Raw genomic sequence first — 19541 nt, forward strand, 5'->3', positions numbered from 1 at the left:
GATGAGACGTGGAGAAATATGAATTAATGAAGTTTTTCATGACTGCACGGACTATATTTTGAATAGGCATTGTTCTCAAAATTCCTGGCGCTCTATTCAGATTGCGGAGGATTAATTCAGGAGTGTTTTTTTAGACGTTAATGGGGATAGCAGTAATGAGAAAGAAATACACTACAATTGGAATCACATCAATGGACCACTATGCATGTGAAGATAGCGAGTAGTAGGGATCTTTCCCGTGGAACTAGATTAATTTGGTAAAATGATTTCCTGTGCAAAAGCGCAGATGCTATGTCTCGTATCTTTTGAGGGCGCAGAACTCTATGTATACAATACCAGGCAAGCAATATCCTCCTAACAATATTCTATTGTAGCAATTCGATTCATCTAATTCCACGACTCAGTTCCTACTTGAGATTACTTGAATTGGAGGTTACTATACAGATTGTGAGAAACCCCTGAAATCATAAATCTGCTATGCACTATAACATGAATTGGATTACACTATCTGCCGATTTTTCTAGCGCATATCACTTCAACATAGCAAAACCCGTAGGATATATAAATTCAAAGAAGATTAAGAATACATAAAACGACAGAACCATCACTACGGTATTCTGGATTTCATCAATCGCGTTCATGAATTCGCGCACATAACCGTGACCGTATTGGCAGACACCAGGTAGATATATAACAACGAGAAGTTCCTCTCCTCCTATCCATTTTAATTACAAAAATTTCATCTGTAAATCTCTTCGCCGATAAAATTTCATAAATTAACTATCATTTACAACCCTGGCTGACAACCTCTCCACATTTCAAATAATTTATTAAAACCCCATCAAGAAAGAATTAGCGATCATGAAGACAGATAGTTTCTCCACCCCCAGTCCTATTCCCTCTCCAAAAATCGCTCTGAGCAAGAAACCATCGCAAAATAGCACACCGAAAACCCCTCCAAATGCACGCATGCTATCTCCACCAGGAGCTCCACGTCAACGTCGACTTCTTCGCTCAGGAGTAACTCAGCAATCAAGCGGATCATTTAGAACTCCGCGCAATTTTAGAGATAGAATGAATGACACAGTCTATAGTCCAACACCACGCCCGGGACAGAATAACAGAGACTCACGCTCTCGTTCACCTCCAAGAGATCGTGCGCCTGTATACCGAAGCCGATCCCGGGTAAACGACCGTCTGTTTGGCGGACGATCGACTCAACAGTCATCTTTATTGATCGAATCCATTGAACAAGACACCATTTTGAATTATTTACAACCTTCCAGCTCATACAATATGAATGAGGGATTTCAGGATATGATATCCCCAGCAGATGCCGAGCGCAAGGAGCAAGGTTCTGGAAACAAATCGTCTGGACTACCAGAAAATAAGACTACTCAGACGAAAGCCAAAGATATCGATTCAAGTAGCAACAAAAAGTCATCCAAGGATTCTAGTGACGAGAAGCGTAGATTCTGGTCAAATAAGTCTTCAACATAGCGAAAGACTATAAGAAAATTGGGCGATGCAGGTTTGTCATCATGGATCTGTTTGAGTTGGAAAATAGTATCTTGAAAAGGATATAACGAAAATCGACATATCTTCATCCGAGCCACAGCCATCCTGAATAATAAGAAGATAGCAATTTCTTCGAGCATTCTGGTCATTGCTTTCAACAGTAGAACGCTGATCTGTTAACGCATGCGTGCATATGGTATCCAGAAAGACACTGAGTTCCTTTGGGCTTGTTGAGGGTGGATAGAAGATTTGGTGTGCCTAGGTATCTTTTGTATGAGTAGGTATCTTATGGCATTGTACTGTAGGGCGAGGGGCGGGGGCGATTCTAAGAATCCGCTGGTATCTTCTATGATATTGGTAGAATTCCAGTATGAAGATTGGTTTGTGCGTTTTTCCAAGGAAACAGTACAGTGAGACTCAATGGTTTTGATCTGACGTGGTGGGACAATAGCCGCTCCTCAATGTTTCCATAGAATTTACCCCTGTGAAATTACAGTTATATGTGGTAGATATTTCACACTGAAAATTGAATCAAACATTTCACTCCAAGGGTGTGAATCATAGGTATGCATTTGAACTTCTGAATATGTGACATTGAACTAAGCTCATGTTCGAGAATTACCCACAAGATGTGTATGACAATGACTAGAGCTATCTGAAGAAATGGTGATATCGGCAGCGTAGAAATATCTCGTGTCTGGAGTATCTTTAATTTTAAGTATTTTGCTTCTGAAAAATTTGCATGTATCAAATGAATGTGCATCCAAAGATTATCTAGAGCATTTTCCAAGTAACCGACATTGGAAATACGCGACAATCCGCGTCTATCCCACGATAAGGCGAGGTAGGCAGCTTTGACGCGACAGATCGAGAGCCATTTATCACTTTCACGCCATAAAATTCCTTCACTCTATTCACTCAAATTTCCGTAAAAGGCCAAATACATGTTTCCAAAAATAGTTGTCTCAAAACAAGGGTAGATAATGCCATTAATACGGTCTTCATCGAAGTTCTTTATACCATGTCTGTCTCTTTCAGCTACGAAAGCACATGAACACTCTTCCGACTTCATACGAAAGGAATCAGCTTCCCACTCACAAAGATCTCGCAAAGATTCATCGTTTCCCTTCGATCTGACCCTTTCAGAATCCAACGAATCAGCTTCCACGAACCATCACTCTATAAAAAAGGACATCATTTCACTCCAATGGAGCTACCAAAGCACGATTCGAGAAGCTTTTCCAATCAAAAAAGTTTACCTTCAGAAAAAGTGCACCAAAGCGGGTCAGGCTCTAGAAATGTTTCCGGCCAACAAGACACAACTTCTTCCGACGACGATGTGATTATGTCTGATGAGAACTGGAGCTATGTAACTGAGAGTCAAGACACATATATGGACGATGACTATTACACAGATGGGACTCACACCGGCGACACCACGATCTATCGTCCATCTTCTGGTCTTGCGCCCCAGGTATCAGCCACTTTGAAAAGCTTCGCTCAAGCTCAAGCCCCACAAAAACGATACGTACCAGCTCCACGGCGTTATAGAGGAATTCTTGATCCACACGAGGGCGCAGAAGATGCCGCATTTTTTGCTCACGCAAATACACGGTATCAACAAGGAATTCGGGAAGCACTGCGCAAAAGTGAGGAGAAGTGTAAAGAGGATAAGCTGAGGTCTGCGAGAAAGGAAAAGACAGGTTTGACTGCGCAGACCAACGCAGCGCTTACCGCTACTGACGGAGGGAAAATCAACTTCATTGATTTCTTATGGGGTGATGCTTAAAGAAATTTTGGGTAAAATTTTCAAAGAAAACCTTTGGTGGTCTAGTAATTGATATGGAGATAACCGCTCTCAGTGGCTATCATTTCTGTTAAGTAAGGTCTTCCGCAACTCTGAGCGCTCACCTTGTAGGAGCCATAATTGGTGCGATACAACTAAATTACTGCGACGGTGTTCTGCGTTCTTGCAAGGAGCTTCGGAAAATGCTGTATATTGGAGGAAGGGTCATAGTTACATGTCACCCTGGGTTATTCATCTAGTTCGCTCTTTACTTAGGTGACCGGGGTGCGTGATTGAGAGTAGTCGTTTTTTGTAGTCAAATTTAAATCGTTAATTTTTACGACTTCGATGAGTTTGCGAGTAGGAATCAGAGTTACTCATAGTAGGAAGCTCTTTAGTAATACGATGAATGATTCCTGCCTAACTATTCAATGATGATGGTGCTTTTTGCTTTTTACTTTTTATCATTCAGAGGGAGTGAGCATTCCAAAGATATTCCTGGGCTATTTTGATTTTGTTAATAAATTGAATTACACAATTCTCTTCCTAGCAATCAACAAGAGACAGTTCTCTTATTAATACGGCTGGGTTGTTTTCCTTTGGCCCCCCTGAATGACCTAGCTCTTTTCGTTAAGCTCATCTCCACCTCACTTCACAAAATGATTGAATAACACAGTAAGTCAACAGAAAAACAAATAACAGCTCAATCATTCAACAACATCAAAGCACAAACATCATGGCCAAAGACAAAGGCAAACAAAGGTCACAGATAGTGGCAGCATCTCCTTTCCTAGACTTAAAAAGAAGATGGCCCCCAAAGATAGAGTTAGGCTGTAAAATGGGGCCCCATGGGTCGGGTTTTCGATCTCACATCCTATCTATCGGGACCCTATAGGTTGGGTGAGTAATAGTATAAATAGATATCCTATTCATAGATTACCCAATGGGTTGCCAAAACTCCAATAAATTACTAAAAACCCAATAAATAATCCAAAATATTATAAATAACCCAAGACCCAATAAATAACCCAAAATATTATAGGTAATTCAAAGCCTAGGATCTATTAAGCATTAATATGATATATATAAAGAATTCTACTAATATTTCTATTAATTACCTTCTTCACATTATATTTCGATTATATTTCTATTATAAAGTTGGAAAAGTGTTTTATTGTATTTATAGTATTCAGTAATTCTTTTAAAAGAAAATACATTTATGAATTTGTAAAGCATTGAGATAATCAAGTTAATCTGTATATATATAATGATTTATTAGTATATAAATATTCTAAAATACTACTACACATAGCCTGAACTAGAAATATATTCTTTTATTAAATTGTAATTTGTTTTATATAAATTGCTACAAGATTTGTTATGAAATTAAATGATTAATATAAAACTTAATAAATATTAAAAAATTAGATTAAACTTATATTCAAATTCTTTAACTAAATATGCTTTAATAGCTTTTTATAAAGCTAATAATGTAGTTAATTGTAATAAGTAACTTTAAAATCAATTCTGAATAATCTCTTAAACAAAATATTGAAAAGGAAGCTTTTGGATTAATAACTAGGTGCTTTTTTGATATCTTCTGATTTCACATAATGCAATTGCTAGAAATTGGGCTTAGTATATTATTCTATTAATATTTTTATTAATCAACTTATTATTTGGCTTGAAGCAATATGCTTTCTTAGGAACTTTCTTAGAAACAGAATTTCTTTTGTATATTTTTTGTTGTTTTATTTAGAAGTGATTAATAACTCTGAGTGCTTAGCATTCTATTAAAAATTTAGTAGATAACTTGATAAATGAAATCAATTTATATATTGATAATATCTTTTGAATAATATATTGTTATTTTAGTAATAAAGAATGAACTTGAAAACGAGATTATGTGTATTGTATAATATTTTGTATAGATACTTTAAAAAACTAGGTTGTTACTTTGGAACACAAAAAAACAAAACTGCGAAATGGGACGATTAGAGACTACTATGTTCCAATTCCTCATCGTTCTTTAATTTTTCTATTATTCTATAAACATATTCCTTGGATTCTTATGACGAGAATTCCTTTTTGTAATCAATATCTTTTATTCTTCTAATCTTTTTATTAATTCGAAATCTTTATAATATCTAAAAAGCGAAAGTATTAAAGGATTTATTACAAAATCCTAATATAATTAAAGTGTGTAAAAAGAATAAAACTTTAGAAAATGATTCTATTCATAAAAAAATTGAAAAGATTAAAGTAAGAGATTAGAGTTACTATCATTTATGCAAAAAAGAAATTGAAGATAATATAAGAATATATTAATATTTTCAATAATACTCAATGTTAGATATTGATTGATTGTAATATAGAAATTTGGTATAAATAGTATATATATATTTTTATTCAATTAATTTTCTATTAATCTGATTAATAAAATAATAAAAAACAATAATTAGAAAAGTATTACTATATTTTTAGGCTGGGGAGATTATAGTGGGCAATTTTGTTTATAAATGATAATAATAGTGTATAAAAGGATATTGAATATAAAAAAGAGTATGATGGGGTATATAAGAGTTTATGGAAAGATCATAAAGCTTTTAATTAAGAATATAATTAGAAAGAAAAGGATGATAAGGAGTTTGAAGAAAGAAAAGTACTTTTGATTTATAATGCTTATAATCCGCTAGAGGTAAGTAATATTATATAATTAATAGAAAGATTAATAAAAACTAACCTTTATTAAAAATACAACATGATTTACTATTCAAATACTAACAAAAAACTTGGAGAAATGCTAAAAAAATATTATTCAAAAAATCCAGGAAATCGGAGAATATTGTAGAGGCCTTTTTATCTTTAGCTAACAAGAAATCCAAAAAGGATTAAGGTAAGAATTTTTCTTTATATTGATTTTTATATAAATTAATTAATTTGATTAGATACTTTTCTCTTTATTATTAGTTATAAAAGAAACAAGGCAAGTTGGTAAAGAATATACACAAATTTCAGTTATAAATTTATATGCCCATCTTAAATCCTGTTTCAAAATCTAATTAATTTAACTTATCCAATAAACTTTGTGATTTAAGAAAGGAATATAAGAAAGCTATAGAGTATAATATATTATGTTTATTAATCTTTTGATTAATTTTTCAATTAATCTATGAATCCTTATTAAAAAAACTTTAATATAGAAATCATCGACAATTGTTCTTTATAAATTCTAAGAAAGTATTCTAAAGAATACATATAGTTTATCTCATAAATGATTCTGAAATGGATAATTGGATTAATCTTTCTAATTCTGTATTTTGATAACCAGAGTCTATTAAAAAGATCGATAATATAGGATTTTTTATTCTAAAAAATAATTGAAAGTAATATATTAATATAAGGAGATTGATTTATAATAAAAAGATTAATTAGGAATTGTAGATCTTTAGCAATTGATTTTATTTACAAAATACAAATTTACAAGTATTATTTGATATTTAAATCAATTAAAGTTTATTGAGAGTTCTATAATTAAACTAATATTTTAATATAAAATAATCAAAATTGAAGTTTTATTATATACTTTTTACTAAGTTTTTCTATTAATTTTCTATTTGATACTCTTGTTTTTTATAAAAATAGATTTTATTTTTCAAAATTTATTAGATATTGAAATCTATTTGAATAATTTTGTTATATCTTTTAGTTATCTTTTAAATACTTCTAATTCTAAGCTATTCAATCCTTTTCGTTCTTTGCCTTTTTATGAATTGTTTTTTGAATTATATGGAAAAGGTAGAAGGTTTTTTAAATAGATATAAGAAATTCATTAGGATTTTATTGAATAATAGAAAACTACTCAATAGTTCAATAACCAGATCAATAATTCAACTAATTTAATAAAAAAGATTCATTGAAATTCAACTATTTGTAAATCGATATATTAGATTAAATATAATTAGGCTGTAAATAAGGAAACTGGAGAACTAGTTTTTAATATATTATTAATATAATAAAAAACTGAATTACTTTGGGATTAAGAATATTAGTATTAATATATTATCTAAACATCTTTAAAGTAATATATATCGAAAAGCAGCTTTTCGAAATAAATATTAAAGAGAATTAGATGAATATTCTATTGTAAAAATAGATAATAAATAATTAATAGAAATATTAATAGAAAGCTAATTCTTTTTCAAATGGGTTTATCAAAATAATTATAGAAAAAGTATTTTATAATTAACTTCTATAAATAATTATTTCTTTATAAGCATTTTTTCGAGCTATTAAAAATAAAGAATAGCAATAGCTTATTCAAATACAAAATCCTGAATTCCCTTTTCCCTTTGTATATACTTTGAAAACGATTAATAATCCAAATCAAAATCTTGAAAAGAATATATTGTTTTTGAAAATAATAAAAGAAAATAAAATTGCTCTATCCTTAAATATTTGGTTTAATATAAATAGATTATTTTTTCTTAGAATTTTGATTTATTATATTTTTAAAGATTAGGAATTAATTGAAAAGCTTATTAGATTCAAAAGCTTAATAGATATTTATTCAGAATAAGCTTTAACTAAAGTTGTAAAAGATGTTATTAATAAATTCGATATTACTAATCAGATTATTTTGATTACTATTAATAATATATCTAATAATTCCAAGATAATGAAAGAAATCAATTAATACTTTGAGAAGGCATTTAATAAAAATCGATTTCTGAATAAATACATTCAGTATATATCTTGTTTAATATATATTATTCAATTTGCTTTAAAAGTATTTTTTGAATTAATTTATTTAACTCCAATTAACGAAATATTTATTTGAAATTAAAATAATAATATAGAAATAAGCAATCTAGAAAGAATTTATTTATTAGAAAATAATACTATTCCTTTTATTCTTATTAAAATAAATAATTCGATTTTTTTATTAATTTTTCTATTAATCTTTATCTAGATTCAAAAACTAGCTATATTCTCGAATTCTAGTATACAATAACAATTAAGATTTCTGAATATTCAACAAAAACTTATCAGAAATAATCAAATAGAGTTGAAAAAACTAATTAATCTTTGATAAATATTTCAATTCAATAGAATTCGACTTGTTATATATTGATATATATAGCATATCTTCAAAAACGTAATCAATAAATACTACTAGGATTATTTAATATAAGAATATTTTCTTTATTAGAAATAGAATAAAAGTAAATTGAATATCTTATTGATCTTGTTTATTCATTCAATTTCTATATTATATATATAGATAGAATAAAAGGAATTATTTTACTATATATATTAGATATTTATAATAATTTATATAAGCATTTAACTAAAAATCGTTATTGTTTAACTAAAAAAAGACGAAATATTTATGGATTAAAAAACTAATAGAAGTTATTAATAAAGCAAAGAGAAAATTAAATAAATATTATAATAATATATATAATAATTTTAATAGTATTTATATAATAAAAGCTTTATTATATCCAGCTTTAAAGACAACTGTTTTCAATTTAAATTCTTATTAATTGAATTATCAAAATCGGGATTGACAAGCTAAATTCGAAGTACAATTTCGTTGATTTTGGGAAACCGAATATCAATAATATACACTATCTAGAATTACTGAACTTTAAGCTTTATAAAATTCAAATAAGAATAATCTAGCAATTGTTTTGGAATAATTTTATTGGGATGTTTCTGGATAATACAAATCTCAAGAAATTGTTGTAAATAAAATAGATTCTTGGTTATACTTTTATAAGTCTTTTTATTAATCTTTCTATTAATTATATCTTTAATATTCTATTAGTCTCTTTTGATATAGCTATTCTTTTTTATTAAAAAGCAAAAAAATATAATTATCCAGATTTAATTAAAATGGCTAGGGATTTCCTCTATATTCCAATAGCAAAAGTTAGTATAGAATGAATATTTAATTATACTAGGGATTTATATTTATATCGATATAAACAACTTACTTCAAAAACTATTTGTAATAATATTTTCCTTTTTATTATTAATAGAAATTACAAAAAAAGACTTTAAATAGAGATAGAGACTATTATATATTCCGGAATATTATATAAATTACTAAAGAATCTATAACTTTAATTAAAAAGAAAATCAAAACCGAAATTGCGAATTTACAAAATGAGATTGATCTTAAAATCAAACAATTTGATAATTAGAATCAAAAGAATTATATTAGTGATAAAGAATCGGATATGAATGTTATATGTATAGTATGAGAAGAGTTTCAAAGATATTATCAATTACAAAGAAATATACTATTAATTAGAATATTATAATATCTTTTTCAAAATAATTATAAAGTCGAGTAAAATATATTAAATCAAATAAATAAAGATTAAAAAACAAAAATCCAATAATTTATAACGATTTACAGATTATTATAGAAGATCAAGTTATATAATCCGATTTATCAAGCTATAATTCGAAAAGGCAATGAATTGAAGATAATAAAATTATAATTGATAAATCTAATAAAAAAGGAGTCAAAGAAGGTTTTATAATATACTTAATAGATATAAATAGTTACCCGAATTGAGAATTGAAGAATATTTTATTAATCTTTCTATTAATTTTAAACAATATATTTTATAACCCTAATTATTATTTATTACCCACTAAATTACTTATTACCCATTAAATTACCCATTACCCATTAGGTTATCCATAGTATTTTAGGTTACCCATAGTATTTTGGATTACCCATAGTATTTTGAGTTACCATGGTATTTTGGGTTACCCATAGTATTTTGGATTACCCATAGATAATGGAATAGGTTTTTAGAAATCCTACCCACCCATTGAATACCCAATAAGGTATATTACCCACTTATTAGGATTATTACCCAGTGGGTGGGGTTCCACCCACTGGGTTTTCTATGCAGACTAGATAGAGTGAACCAGTCATTGACATAGTATACAATGTATTTTCCATATGCCCCACTCTAGTAATGTATATATATTTTCTATTACATATTTCAATATATATTATTGAATACCATATCACTAGAATTATTGAGATTGTTATTTAATATTATATATTATTGATAGGATATGGAAATATTGATAATTGATTAACTAAAACGAATGACTAGTATATGCATATCCCTTTTTTGAGATTCTAATATTTGATTCTTCAAGAATATCATTATTTTCAATTATATTGATTATAACAATAAAAGCGAAATTTAATAAAATACATTGAATTTTTCGATTTATCTTATATCTTATAACAAGAAAGTTATTATAATATAATTTTTCAATTCCTAAAGGGGGTTTTTGATATTATATGATAATAATCACTTTCTTAGATTCAGAATATTTAATATGAAATCAAATCCCTTATTTTATATTCAAAAATCATCAAATTCTATTTATTTTATTATACTTCAATTATTTCATTATTAACATATCAATTATTATTATCGAAAACAATAATTTAACCATTCATCCTTTAAATACTTTTAATATTATCGATCCTGATCATTTTATTAATCAACCTTAGCTTTTTAATAATATTGATATCCTCTCTCTATCCAGCCCTACATCTATTCTATATAACTTTTAAGAAGATTTTCAAATACTTAAACTTATATCTATTCCTATATTTATATCTATAACACTCAATATTGAAGGATTTCAAATTGAAATACATTTTATAACTCTTAATGTACAATATCGATATTCTTAGATCTGGAAATATATATCTAATACTGATTTCAATATTATTTATCTTAATAATCAAGATAAAGTTCAATAGAAATATTATTATTGTAAACAAAAGTATCTCGAATTTAATAATATATATATCATTACAATATATTTGTATATTTACTATTTAATTAATAAAATATTCCTTGAAAAAAGCATCAAAAACATATTCAAATTATTATATAACAAGCTATACAAAATACTAGCAAATCCGCTGGATTCAAGTATTACAGAATAATAAAAGATAAAGAAACTCTTGAAAATCTTCTTAATAAATATATTTTAGATCCCCATATTTTAAAGCTTCTATTTATATATTTATTTGTATATTATTCTTTATCAATAAAGCTTATTGAATATAATAAGTTTCAAACTATTCTTCATTATTTCAATAAACAAATAGCTATATAAATTCCAGATTCTCAAAAAACCTTAACTTTTTAGATTAATCAAACTTATAAAGAGAATCAATTTTGTATTAGATAGGTTTTGTATACATTCTAATCGAATATTCATTTTATTCAAGACCTTTAGATTTCCTCTAATGGATATAATATTTTCGATTTAATTATATAGTTTATTGATTAAGATGATATATTTAAAACTCTTATTCTTACTTTCAAAGAGATTATAGATCAATATACTAGAGAAAATATTGTAAAAGTTCTTACAAAAAGATTGAAAGATATAGAATTGTAATTAAATTGAAAGTGATAATAATAAATAATGGATCAAATAACAATACCTACATACAAGTATTATCTTCTAATAAGCTATTTCATTCTTTTTAGTATTCCTATTAATCATTTTTAATGTTATTTGATAAGTTTGATATAAAATAATATCCAATCGAATCTCATATATATTATCTTATATATTTCATCAATTTAGTCACAAAAGCTATAATGTTTATTGATAAATCTATGGATCAATAAACTGATGATATTTTTGAAAATAATATTAATATCGAAGCTCTTACAATTAGAATTGAGATTATAGATAAAGAATAATAAAATAAATAAAGGAAAAAGGATGCAATTAGAAAGTATTATTATTTTATAATATTATTTCAAAAGAGTTTATACAAAATACAAAACTTTATTTACCTTATAAAGAAATGAATCCCTGTAAATAACAATACTCAATAAAACTTTTGGGAAAAGATGTGTAGTGTTTTTAGAGATCCTAAAATTAAGAGTGTATATAAACGATGGTGACAGTTGTATTCTGATAATACTCCAAGAACTATTAAACTATCTGATAAAGATTTTGACATTTTTGATAAGTTTTAAAAGATACTTGTTGTATTGAAAAATATAATATAATTCTTTGAAGATAATAATATTACTTTCAATCGTATTTTACTTATACTAGAGTATTTATTAGAATACTTTAAAAAAGTAAAAGTAAGTTTTAAATATTTATATTCTATTTTCCTTTTCCTACTAAATTCATTTAGTATTTCTTATATTAGAGGTTAATTAGTTCAATTTCAGGAAGAGTATATAAATGATGTATGAATGGGTTCGAGTTGTAATAATGGATAGTCAAAAATTGAGAAATATTATATTTTGATAAATAATTCATTTCTTTATGTAGCTATAACTATTTTAGATCCTTTATAAAAGTGATTTTATTTTGAATTATCTTGGATAGTATATATAAATCTTTTAATAATTTATTATTGGAATTATATTAATAATATCAATAGGATTATTCATATTGAATTACTCAAACAAAAACTTATATAGAAGTTTACTAGCAAATACAATATCGAACTGAAGCTTTTATATTTCTATCGTTGTTTTCATCAATATCGAGTTCTGATGAGAGTAATAATGTTTTAATTGTATATTTAGAATCAAAATGTATAAATCGATAATCTATTGATGAGTATATTAAATATCTATTAAGTTTAACTTTTAATAAAATTGGTGATATTAGGAAGTGGTGGTTTGAAAAAACTCAATGGGATCTATATCCTAATCTTAGCAAAATAGTATTTGATATTTTATCAATACTTAGTTTATTGATAGCGGTTGAGAGAATTTTTAGTAAAACAAAAATCATTTGTATTGATAAACAAGGATGTTTATCAATTGAATCTATTGAAAGGTTGGCGTATTTGAAGTTTTGGTTTAATTTAGAATAGTGGATTGTAGAAGATGATATTAATGAGATTCTAATTTGATAATAATAAAAAGATAGTAATATTTTGAATAGTTTTAAATCTTTTATCGAGTTCTTTCTTTGTATTGGTTTTTGCTTGTTTCAAATCGTATTGGAATATTAATTAGTCTAAATTAGTATTAGATTTTGTCTACCTATTTGGTTAATTGAAATGTTTTAATTTCTAAGTTGTATTTCAGTATATATCCATTAATATGTACGACCTATTATACGCACGGTAGTGAGCAATATCACTTTTTATATGCATTAGTATAATATCAGTAATATCTATATCAGCCACCATAATACTAACTTACACTACTCCAATGACTGGAGTGAACAAATCTAAGTCTAAGAAAGTCGCCACCAGAAACAAAAATAAGCGTATCAAAGAACTCTGCACTATTATTTTCGGAGACATCGAGCCGAAATCCCAACTTCACAAGCCCAACACCAATTTTCCGTTCGTTAATTGCGACCCCGAGAATATCAAGCACTTGAATGAGGATCATAAAGAGTGCTATAGATTGATCAGCGATTGTAAGTAGCCATTGCTTGCATCAGGTTCTTATAAATTTAATCTAGAAGCTACAAATCATCATCGAAAAAAACCAAAGCTAACCAAATCTTTCACTTCTCCGAAATATAGGGTTCCAGCCAATCCAAAATCTACGTCACGTAGACAATCTCGAATTGGATGAGATCCTTGAACACCACAGATCTCACTTTCCAGATGAATCAACTCAAAACTTGCCAGGAATTAAAATAAAGTATGGAAGATTCTTTCACATAATTGCCACGTTGAACGAAATGGAGGAAACTGCTGCGGCAGCTGCAGCCGAAGGTATTACTGTTCAAGAGTTCACAAAAAGAGCTGCTGTCGCTCATTTTAATAACGCCGCTGCTCAATGCAAAACCAGGGCTGCCGAACTTCTTGCTGCTGAGGCCGAGTTTCGTGCTCTCGCGTCTCTACATGGAGGTTAACATAGATGACAAGTAAGTTTAAAATGTCTAAGTTTCGTAGCTCTGACCTGATTTGCAACCTATATTTCAATGGTATCGACAACGGATCTTCTAGCATAAATAGAGATATGGTAAAGGACTACTGGGAATCTTTGATATCAAGCTAAAGTTGATATGGTTTATGGTAGCGGGGTTAGAATGCTCGCCGAGGATATTCAACACCACTTAGCTATCTCGATGCGCAATATAAATCTTGTTGCAATTGGGTTGCCATGGCGTTTAGTTTAGAGTATCACGAGTAGTTTTATTCCGCAAACAATCATCAAATCAATGAAGTTATGGTTCCGACTCTACACTACTCTTTTTAATGACCACTGGATGTATTGAATACTTCCGAGGCTTCAACTTGATTGCATCTGTGAGTGAATCCCGATTTTGCCTGTCTAATTACGATTGTTCCCTGTGATAGAATGCTTCCCGCTGTAGATGAAAAAATACTGGATAATTTCCTATATTTCGCAAGATAATGAGTATTGAAATTATTTCGCTAGCAACCAGCTAGACACAATTTTAGGACTAATCGAATTTTGATTGGTTCCTACCCGACCCCTGAATACCAAAGCAAGCTTTATACCCCACCTCCACCCTACAAGGAGCCCATCCATCTGGGTCACCAAGCAAACAATTCCAAATTGTCTGAAGAAAATACCACAATGACAAGAGTCAAAGCTAAAACTACAATGAAGCGCACTCCCTTACCCGATCAAAGAATGGCCACTACCAAGAAACCCACCATCAAATCTCCCAACTCTAAGCCCACCGCCAAACCTCGCAAATTCAAAATGAGCGCTGCTTCTCGAATGATCATCTCTATCAGTAAGGACACCATTGTTAGCAGAGTCAAGGCACAGGTAAAGAAAGACAGCAACAAGATATCCAAGTCCCGTGGTACGACCGTCGCATCTCTTGGAAAGAAATCCCAAAAAGGTCGCGAGCTTCCTTGTCTTGAGCTTCCTAAGCCCGAAGCTCTCCTATATCAAAATGAGGAGACTGTAAAATATTACACCCATTACTACAACTGTGAGTGTCAAATGATTTCTTGTCATGTCATCCTCTTTCCTATTCATGTCAAAGTTACTTGGCGACACTCGATTGGGAGAAACTTACTAAATACAATTCTTCTTTTCCATGCAGATTATGCACCACTTCAAGAGTTGAAAAAGGGAAAGAACATGACCTGGAACGCTATTCATGCTATTTACGCAGAGCATTTCTCCGACAGAACCTTCCCCAAGACAGGAAATGTAATTTCTGCCGCCGCATCTGAGAGCTATCACAGATTGTGTGTAATTATTGAGGCTGAAAATGAGGCCGTTGCTTTAGCAGAGGTTACTGAAAATCCAGAGTTTGTTTTCCCCGACGAAGAGGATGATGAAGACGATGAAGACGACGAAAGAGCTCTAGATGGCCAGGCCAAGTGAGGGTTAGCAGGTGAATGAAAGCGTACTGCGAGGTATTGTACACATTCGTCCACTATCTAGGCTCTGTACTGACCTTTCAAACTAGTGCGCAAACTCCGCGAACACAAAAGTCACTCATTGATAATCGAGTAATATGATGCAGACGACGCTGGCAGCTATTCGCCGCGAGGTTCCATTTGATGGCGTGGTATAATGGGGGTACAACAACGGTACACTGGTTCATTTTGATCTCTCTATCATAACGACGCATACGGTCTCTGGATTACATTAGCTTTGGTTAATGATGACAAGATGCTTCATGATGATGCTTCGGGGCACATCAATTCAGGAATATAATGAACGACCCATTACTATATTATTGCTGTCCATCTCAAGTCACCATGAATTCCCTTTTTTTTTTTGAATGTGATACTTATCAAAACTTTCTGGGAAGTACCACAGACTCATCTCTCCAGTCGCCCATTCTTCCTTATGCAAAACAAGGAAACTTTGTGACTTGTCCACATCCGCATTTAGATCTCAACTCAAACCGAACCAATATTTCAGAGCTTGGATTATTATCAAATACCGGAAGGTTGGAGAAGTCGTTTATAAATATCATCATTCTTATGCATACTTTTCCTAAAAAGAAATTCTACGCTTCCAATGAAGTCAAGACTTTAAAAGATGTAGTTTATCAAGGCATCTCACACCTGGACTACAACTACTGCACTATGAGTATCCTGCGAGCCCTGCGTATGCCCAATTCCCTCAGGCTCAATCATCCGTAAAATTATCCTGTCTTTGTTTAGTTCCTTAGCCTCATTCTCCAATTTGTCAACTCAGTTCTTCATGATCATATTGATCAACTATTTCACCCAAGCCTCATTTCCTTTCCTTTGATCGCCCCCTTTCATGATATCCAGATCACTATTCATTTACTAAGTGTCAAATATGACGATCTCCTTTGCTTTCGGATTACTCGTAGAGTGCTGTTCGCATGTATGTTCGACTAGAAGACTATAAGTCATTGTGTCACGAATCCATCCAGAGATAAACTCACAAAATCCGCGTTGAAACCCCCGCAACTTTCTGTCTTTACCATACAGGTCTACGCTTTCATCCGAAGCAAAGAAGCAACGCTCTTTTTTGAATCCAATCAATGTAAAACATGCATCCAATTCTTGTTCCGTTGATAAGACCAAATCTTGATCGTGTTCTGATGAAATATTCAAATATTTCTCTTTGTAAGGCTGGCTCAATTCGACTAATGTAAGACACGCCGCCATCATTTCCTCTTCGTAAATATTTAAATAGAATACAGTACCGTAATGATTGATAGTTTCAAGACACTTTCCAGATCCAACACCATTCAGACTCTGTGACTGATCATCTGGAATTCGTCCAACCTTCAATTCATTTACGCCCCACCTCAAACTATTCTCTGTGAAGGTATTGTAGTCATCGAGCACTGACTCACGCCACTCCGTCATGGAGTCAAAAGAGATGAACTGCGCTTTCTGCAAGCGAGGGACTTTCGGCTGATAGGCCATATGGTCCTCATAATCTTGAAAGCAAGGATGTGTTGCAGGTGAGTGACGACGTACTGTAGGTAAGGCTCGCTGCTTTTTGCTCGAAGAACTCCCATTCTCACGTTTAGATTCAGTGGATTCCGGTCCATGTTTCGGTGGAGGGAAGTCGATCGATGTGTTTCCGTTCTGTACCAAAGTAATCAATTGAATCTTCTTTTTCGAAACAAATGAATGACAACTTACACTCTGGGCTTTCTTCTTTATTTCCAATTTTTTGGATTTCACTGAATTATCCAGCCCATTTTCCGAAACATGATTTGTGCTAGGTTTTTTCTAAAAATATGCATCGGCATATTGGCTTGAAGTATCGCGAGTCTATATACCTTTTTGATAGGTGCTTTTTTCCCCATCACAGTTACCAAGAATCCATCCTGGGAGTTAATTTTCTCTGGATCTCCAGTCGTAGAATGAGACCTGTAGACGTTACACACAAATCAGACTCTGTCTTGGGTTAAGGAGAAAATATTATCCTATGAAAGAAATCAAGGCCTACATTCTGATTCCAGCACTTTGTCTGACTCTATAGTCTTGAAATTGATATGGCTGCTATCTTTAGTCGATGACGGAGTAATTGATAATTGAATTTGAAACAACGGAAGAATGTTTTTATCAGTGTAAAATCATCAAGATTGGCATCGAGAAAGAAATTTGTTTCATGATGAGAGGTTCTCATGCAGAAAATTTAAGATGTCTACACTCTATTGACTGTGGAAAGAAAGAACATCCAAGTGAAGCGTTACTTCCTCCTTTCGCTTCAACCATTGGTGAAAATTAACCCAGCAACCCTTCGAAGGCAGAACTTATCGGCAGATGGCTACAAGCAAGCGGCTATTCGTGTCAATCATGAAAAGGTTCATTTTCAAAGTATAGATGTGTCATCAGACTTCAAATTTACTAAACTTCCATTGCACACTTTTTCGTCATTTCTTCACCTTCATGACATCTTTCTTGCTCTCATTAGCACTCCAGTGCAACCACCACTCCACGGCCACCATATGCAGTACCATTGCCAGCCATCCTGACGTTCCAAATACCATAATGATCGTCATCGTCATACGTTCTGGCGGATAGTATCCAAGTTGAACTGGAATGTGTACTTCATGTGTTGATAGCCCCAACATTGTATTCTCACATGCAGGATAGTTTCGTGAAATAAGCTCAAGGGGGTGCGAATGAGTGGTGTATAATTCACGGAGAATGGAACATGTGGTGACGGAATAAAAATCGCGGGTGTGTGGCGAGAGAATAAATCGGGCAAGGAAAAACATGAACAAGCGCATGGTGAAGATCTGATGAAATTTTAGTTCCTGACAATAAGATAAGAGTGATAAAAGATATGAACTCGATCGAATTTTGGGCCATAACTGAGAACGAACGGAGAGAAGGGGGAAATAATGGTCTTGACTTACACAACCTGTCCACCCCCAAGTCCTGATAGCCCAAGCTCGATGCTCTTCATTTCTTTTCTGTCTAATTGCAACCCAGGATTTAAGTAATGCAAAAAATACCATGACACCAAGTGTGTATACCCAGATTCTAGTTTCGAGAGTCCCTCCAAAGGAATTGTGAGCAATCCCAAGAGCACCTTCTTGTGTGATTAGCAGAAGTAGAAAAAGAGGATAGAGGTATCATCAACATGTGTTGCCAACCAGTAGCATCAAGAACAAGGTTCTTCCCAAATATCTATGCAAGTTCAAGTACTTCCTCCTCACTATCGGAAGAAACTGAAGTGGAAGGAGGGTTCCAGCAGCTAGATTCAATGTTAGCTGCAATCACTTTGATCTCCGAGTTGCTTCTGCAATGTTTGTAGCAATATTATACAATGAATTGTAAACCTCAAGCCTCACACATACAATCTGCATCATGGAAGGAAGAAATATTGCTAATCAGACATACGTAAAACACTCCACAGATGAACTTGCTTCCCCAACCACATCAATTGATCTCTAAAGTCTATGAACTCGAGTGAAAATCTGGGCCGTAATCTCCCTCCGAGAACAAAAGATTGTTGCGAAAAAGAGAAAATCGAGAACGTTACAGTAAAAAGAAGAAAGTAGATGAGAGACTTTGAGTATGTGAAGCCGGTGAGTTTCGAAAGAGACATTTTGTTGGGGATATTGATGTGAGCTATTGATGTACCAGTCTGCTATTCATAGAGAAACTTTTTGAATAGAAGTTTGGAGCTTCAGGATATAACGACGACAGTAATGAGTAAACAAGGAGTGACAGTTAACGTGAGTATGTCTTATATAACCTAAATATCTTTCGCCGACACGTACAATTTCAAAC

General features: G+C 31.3%; 6 protein-coding genes across 6 annotated transcripts; 4 read left to right on the forward strand and 2 right to left on the reverse strand.

The window, feature by feature from the left end:
* Positions 1–861: 861 nt before the first annotated feature.
* On the forward strand, positions 862–1500 carry EAF02_005099 (uncharacterized protein; the record flags this gene model as incomplete). Its single annotated transcript, XM_038901147.1, has 1 exon — positions 862–1500. The coding sequence occupies one exon, from the start codon at positions 862–864 to the stop codon at positions 1498–1500; it is 639 nt and encodes a 212-aa protein (XP_038759659.1).
* A 1225-nt stretch (positions 1501–2725) lies between these two features.
* On the forward strand, positions 2726–3307 carry EAF02_005100 (uncharacterized protein; the record flags this gene model as incomplete). Its single annotated transcript, XM_038901148.1, has 1 exon — positions 2726–3307. The coding sequence occupies one exon, from the start codon at positions 2726–2728 to the stop codon at positions 3305–3307; it is 582 nt and encodes a 193-aa protein (XP_038759660.1).
* Positions 3308–13563: 10256 nt separating this feature from the next.
* Positions 13564–14221, forward strand: EAF02_005101 (uncharacterized protein; the record flags this gene model as incomplete). Its single annotated transcript, XM_038901149.1, has 2 exons — positions 13564–13777; positions 13887–14221. 2 exons carry the CDS (start codon positions 13564–13566, stop codon positions 14219–14221), a joined length of 549 nt encoding a protein of 182 aa, XP_038759661.1.
* A 692-nt stretch (positions 14222–14913) lies between these two features.
* On the forward strand, positions 14914–15681 carry EAF02_005102 (uncharacterized protein; the record flags this gene model as incomplete). Its single annotated transcript, XM_038901150.1, has 2 exons — positions 14914–15280; positions 15395–15681. The coding sequence occupies 2 exons, from the start codon at positions 14914–14916 to the stop codon at positions 15679–15681; spliced, it is 654 nt and encodes a 217-aa protein (XP_038759662.1).
* Positions 15682–16601: 920 nt separating this feature from the next.
* On the reverse strand, positions 16602–17602 carry EAF02_005103 (uncharacterized protein; the record flags this gene model as incomplete). Its single annotated transcript, XM_038901151.1, has 3 exons — positions 16602–17378; positions 17436–17525; positions 17576–17602. The coding sequence occupies 3 exons, from the start codon at positions 17600–17602 to the stop codon at positions 16602–16604; spliced, it is 894 nt and encodes a 297-aa protein (XP_038759663.1).
* A 513-nt stretch (positions 17603–18115) lies between these two features.
* On the reverse strand, positions 18116–19356 carry EAF02_005104 (uncharacterized protein; the record flags this gene model as incomplete). Its single annotated transcript, XM_038901152.1, has 4 exons — positions 18116–18541; positions 18662–18837; positions 18889–19002; positions 19149–19356. 4 exons carry the CDS (start codon positions 19354–19356, stop codon positions 18173–18175), a joined length of 867 nt encoding a protein of 288 aa, XP_038759664.1. The 3' UTR covers positions 18116–18172.
* Between the last annotated feature and the right edge of the window lie 185 nt (positions 19357–19541).

The sequence above is a fragment of the Botrytis sinoallii genome (genome assembly GCF_014898435.1).
Source record: "Botrytis sinoallii strain Bc 23 chromosome Unknown BSIN_007, whole genome shotgun sequence".
In the NCBI taxonomy this organism is placed as follows: Eukaryota; Fungi; Ascomycota; class Leotiomycetes; order Helotiales; family Sclerotiniaceae; genus Botrytis; species Botrytis sinoallii.